Raw genomic sequence first — 5,656 nt, forward strand, 5'->3', positions numbered from 1 at the left:
GCCTAAATATTGTAGCAAAATGATATTCTTGAGTATTTTATGTGCCACTTGTGCTGAAGTTTTATTGATGTTTATAAAGTATTGAAATTGTTATGTCTCATTTATTGATATGGAAAGCTTGTCGCATGATTCACATATACTTTTGTTGTTCCTTGTTCCTCTTTGCTTCTGCCATATTGAAGTTGAAGTGTGTGTGTGTGTGTGTGTCTATATATATATATATATATATATATATATATATATATATATATATATATGGCACAACGTTATATTGTATCTATTATTGAACTCACTAAGCGTCACCGCTTACCCCTCTCAATGTTTAACAATTGCAGGAGATAAATAAGCAGTATGGTAGTATACTGTTGGAAGATTTAGAATAGTTTGTAATAGTACTTTTGTACTTCAGTTTATGTTTGTATAAATTACAATATCCTGGGTAGTTATGTAAAATATTAAAACTTACTTGGTTTGTATCCAGTCTTTGTAATCAAACTATAAATTTATAATATAATATGTTTTATGAATATGTAACATGTTTTGGAGTAACAATTGTTGTTAAATTATGAAAGCATGATGGGTCATGGTATCAGAGCAGTGGTTTAAGCGAACTAAATGCCACATATTGGTATTTAGACTTAAACTATTGGAAGTTCAATATATGAACTGAATCATTGTAAGTATATGGATACAAACCATAGGAAATATTTAGTAAAAGTATTAGGTAATAATAAATCCTAATATTCTAAAATACTATGTTACTCCTATATTTCAGAAGAATGGCTGAAGAAGAAGGTACACATACACCAGAAGTGGGTGGAGGTCCTCAACTTGATGAAGTGAACACTCCAGTATCTCCTCGTGAGGTGCGACTTATGGATAAACTCACTGGTGTTATTCGGCAGACTCTCGAAGAACATACAAAGAATAATGATAAAGGCAAAGAGAAAGCCACTAGAGAATCTTCGGGAGAGAAGGCGAGACATCCTTCATTCAATACTTTCAAGAGTAGCGGTGCTACAAAGTTTTCTGGTGTCCTTAATCCCATAGTTGCTATAACTTGGATTCAGAACATAGAGAATGTGTTTCGTATCTCTCATGTGGATAATGAAGACAAAGATAATACAAAGCCTTAACAGGAAAACATGGAAATTTATCCATAAAATCTCCCACCATGCGAGAATTCTAATTTAGTTATTTCCTTTTTTTCATTTTCTTTTTTTATGGGTCTTATATAGTATGCATTTTTACATTTGTATTGGGAGATGATGTTTCTCAAACAAAAAACAAGCTATTGATGCTTCTATGAAAAAGTATCAGTTGATGTTAGCTAATGTTTATGTTGTAGTTATGTTCACATTTGTTGTCTATGTTTTATATCTTTGATCATTTTTTTAATAATATGATATGTTATGGCATATTCACATATTGTTACTTACATTATGTTCACATATTGTTACTTACATTTGCTCACTTTTTTTGTTTCCTATTGCAGGCAAGAATTTTGACACTAAATGCAACTTATTATTATTTTAATTATGGAGGGTATTTTGTTATATCTATAAAGTTTTGTTTTCATTAATCCTTGCATTTGTTGTTGAGTGTCTTGAGTGGGGAAAATGATTCTTGAGGGTAATTAACTTTTGCGTTTGTACTCATTTGGTCAATTTTTTTTTTTTTTTTTTTTTTGTATTCAATATACCATCGAACTTGTTGTTTGTGTTCACCATAACCCTTTTGACCGACTTTTGACCTGTGATAGCCGGTCAAAGGGTTATGGTGAACACAAACAACAAGTTCGATGGTATATTGAGTACAAAAAAAGGAAAGGGACCAAATGAGAACAAACTCAACAGTTGGTTACCCTCTTGAGTCATTTTCCCTTTACTCATTTACAACAAATCCCACGTCATCTCCTACTGATATTAATGACTTTATGAGATTAATTATTGCTTATCTTCAAAACATAACCCACGAAATAACACTATTCATATATGTACAAGTTTGTAATGCACTTGAATATTTATTAGGGGAATCTTGACTAAGCAGACGCATTTCATGACTACATTTACATTTCCAGTCGAATGATTTATCGTATCATAGATTACAGACAAGTCTACAAACGAGTGGAATCACAAGTGCTGTGATTTTTGACTTTACTTAGCTTTAAGATCGAATTCATGGGATGAGATACAACATCAATATGTACAATATCATGCTGCTTTTGCAGACACATCACCATAATATACCTTGAGGTAAACGTTTATGCTGATAAATATACCTCTTATACACAATTATATCATTTTGAAGAGAGGTGTTGACAGCTAACCACAATAAGCATAGCATAGACCATGTTTTAACGAAATTACTCTTCTGAAACTCTCTTCATATACGTTATAGCCAAAGAAGGTTGCAGTCTTTGATAATTTTGCAACTTTAATTTCATTTAACTTTTCGGGGAAAATGACTAAGGAGGGTAACCAACTGTTGAGTTTGTTCTCATTTGGTCCCTTTCCTTTTTTTTTTGTACTCAATATACCATCAAACTTGTTGTTTATGTTTACCATAACCCTTTGACCGGCTATCACAGGTCAAAAACCGGTCAAAAGGGTTATGGTGAACACAAACAACAAGTACAATGGTATATTAAATACAAAAAAAAGAAAGATACCAAATGAGTACAAACGCAAAAGTTAATTACCCTCAAGAGTCATTTTCCCCGTCTTGAGTGAGTTGTATTACACATGAATCACTTCCAACCCTATTATCGCCCTACAGTTTACAAAATAAAATATGTTGCAACTAAATTGATGCTTTAAAGTTGGTTTAAGTAGAAACATTTAACCATTGACCAAAACAAACGCCTTAAGATTTAAGCCTTCCATTCCTGACTTTTGGCTAAAAAATATTTCATCTTGTTCCTTTGATAAACATACCAATATACATAAATTTTTATATATAATATATATTTTTTTGTAATTGTATGATTAAATAATTTGAATTTTTTATTATATAAACTTTTTATTTGTCACCCTGTGTAACACAGGGTTATAACCTAATATATTAATAATGACTTAAAACTTTTACTATATAACCATAAAAACTCGTAATATATACATAAGTTTTGAACTTTTAATGGAGAGTGCACGTGTTTTATTTAACCGCCAAAAGCGAAACTTGCCTGGAAAACACCGAAAATTTCAAATCTATCATCAAATACCAACAAACCATCCTAACCGTCCAATGATTCACTTCTTAAATCAACGGCTGAAGATCACGATCCGCGTCATTCACAACCAACCAATCACCACGCCCTTCATCACCCTACATAAACAAACTCCCCATAAACCGCATCTCCACACTACGCTTTCGTTCAAACTCCTAACTTCCCCTCACACACAAACACACAGTCAAAACCCACCAACAATGGCACCAAAGGCAGCAGCGGAGAAGAAGCCTGCAGTGGCGGCAGAGAAGAAGCCAAGAGCCGAGAAGAAGCTCCCCAAGGACGCATCCGCCGCCGGAGCAGACAAGAAGAAGAAGAGAAACAAGAAGTCGGTGGAGACGTACAAGATCTACATCTTCAAGGTTCTGAAACAGGTTCATCCTGACATCGGAATCTCAAGCAAGGCAATGGGGATCATGAACTCGTTCATTAATGACATTTTCGAGAAATTGGCTCAGGAAGCATCGAAACTCGCGAGGTATAACAAGAAGAATACTTTATCGTCCAGGGAAATCCAAACCGCTGTTAGACTTGTTCTTCCTGGTGAGTTGGCTAAGCATGCTGTTTCTGAAGGTACCAAGGCTGTCACCAAGTTTACAAGCTCTTAGATTTAAGATTTTATCAGATGTTAGTTATTTTGTTTTGGTAGAATGGTTATAATGGTATAACCGATTTAGGATTTGTGATTGTTTTGGGGAAATTGATGTACATCAGTTTGTTTCAATTGCTAGAATCGTTGCAAAATCGTAATTTTCAGTTAATGGATTTCATGATTAGTTCTCTATTATCGATTGATTTTGATTTTGTTGAATAACTCCGTATGAATTTTCTTCATGATATTTCTGCGTTTGGTTGTTACGGATTGCATTGCTTTTATTCAACATATTTTTTCGATTCTTGATTGAAACTACCAATCGGCTTATACATATTACTCTGTAATCAAAATCGATCATGCTTTTTTATTATTATTTTAAAACCCATTAAATGAAAATGGGATAAATGTTACAAGTTGATTGAAATCTACGATTTTTTGAATCTAAAATACAATACAGAAAAGGTAAAATTTCTAGTGTTTTTTTATCATTTGTCCTTAATTGTTTTAATGTTATTTCATAGTTTATATATATATATATATATATATATATATATATATATATATATATATATATATATATATATATATATATATATATATATATATATATATATATATATAAAAGGCAGAAGGGTTTGGTGCCATCGAAATTGTACTCATTTTCTGACACATTAGTGAGATGTTATTTTTTACCGCACAAGTGTGGCTTGGCACACTTTCGAAAGGCAAAAAAGAAAATTAAATCAATTAATTTATGCCTCCAACAGTCACACCTACCAACAATCAATCATAAACCATGGTCTTCAAGGTCCCCACTGCAGTCTTGGCCGCGTCTAACCGCATCCTGGGGCAGTGTTCTCTGGCCACGTGTCATCATCGCGGTTCCAAACCGTATCCCACTCTGTGAAGCCTAAAACTATAAGAAAACTGTACTATTATATATACTTAAGTATATATTTTTTGAAAAATGCATTAGGTGTCTGTTGCAAATGCTATTTTTTTTTCCTCTAAAAGTTTATTTATTTATTTATAATTTTCTTTACGAAGACGTTTTAGAAGGAATTACATATGTAAGGAATTTAATATAATTTTGTAAACAACATATGTAAAGAGTTCAATAGAATTTTAAGAAACTACATATATGTAAGGTGTAGGATACAACTTTACATTGGGCTATTAGCATTCGATTTGTTACCAAATTTGATCTGATTTTTACGTCGTATAAATATAGATCTAGGAATTGTGTTTTCATGGAAAAGTTTTGTTTATGTATTTGACTTCATTTTATACTGTTAAAAAAAGAATTATAATATGATATTTGTACCGAAGGCATTATATCTCAGATGAATTTAAATGGGCTTATAGATGAGGTCACGCCCACTATCATTTGAATGGACCGAGTGTTTGTACATATGGGTTTGATAGTTTGGACACATTAAAGTGCAATAGGACACGAGATCTTAATGTTTCTGTTAAACAAAGGACAAATTATAAAATATATAAAATTTTGAGTTTGATATTATATATATATATATATATATATATATATATATATATATATATATATATATATATATATATATATATTTTTGATTAAGTCATTCACTTTGTATTTTTATTATAAATTTTACGAATCTTTGAGTTTGTTTCACGTGGATATTATTTTTTATTTGCTGAGTGACTTTCACAAATATTTATAATTGACAAATATTTGTTTAAATTGAACATTTACTTAGATGTGTATTCACTTTTCCTAATTTTTTTTGTTCTCATAAAGAATCATGATTTTGTGCAATGCTTTCTTATGGTCGCTCAAGTGACTAATCATCCGAAAA

General features: G+C 31.5%; 1 protein-coding gene across 1 annotated transcript; it reads left to right on the plus strand.

The window, feature by feature from the left end:
* Window positions 1–3,351: 3,351 nt before the first annotated feature.
* LOC111905577 (histone H2B) lies at window positions 3,352–4,013 on the plus strand. Its single transcript, XM_023901269.3, has one exon. It carries the CDS (start codon window positions 3,427–3,429, stop codon window positions 3,832–3,834), a length of 408 nt encoding a protein of 135 aa, XP_023757037.1. The 5' UTR covers window positions 3,352–3,426; the 3' UTR covers window positions 3,835–4,013.
* The last annotated feature ends 1,643 nt before the right edge of the window (window positions 4,014–5,656 follow it).

The sequence above is a fragment of the Lactuca sativa genome, chromosome 9 (genome assembly GCF_002870075.4).
Source record: "Lactuca sativa cultivar Salinas chromosome 9, Lsat_Salinas_v11, whole genome shotgun sequence".
Lineage (NCBI taxonomy): Eukaryota > Viridiplantae > Streptophyta > Magnoliopsida > Asterales > Asteraceae > Lactuca > Lactuca sativa.

Excerpts from the sequence above, each read along its gene's own strand:
- LOC111905577 (XM_023901269.3), top strand. The coding sequence starts at position 3,427 with ATGGCACCAAAGGCAGCAGCGGAGAAGAAGCCTGCAGTGGCGGCAGAG.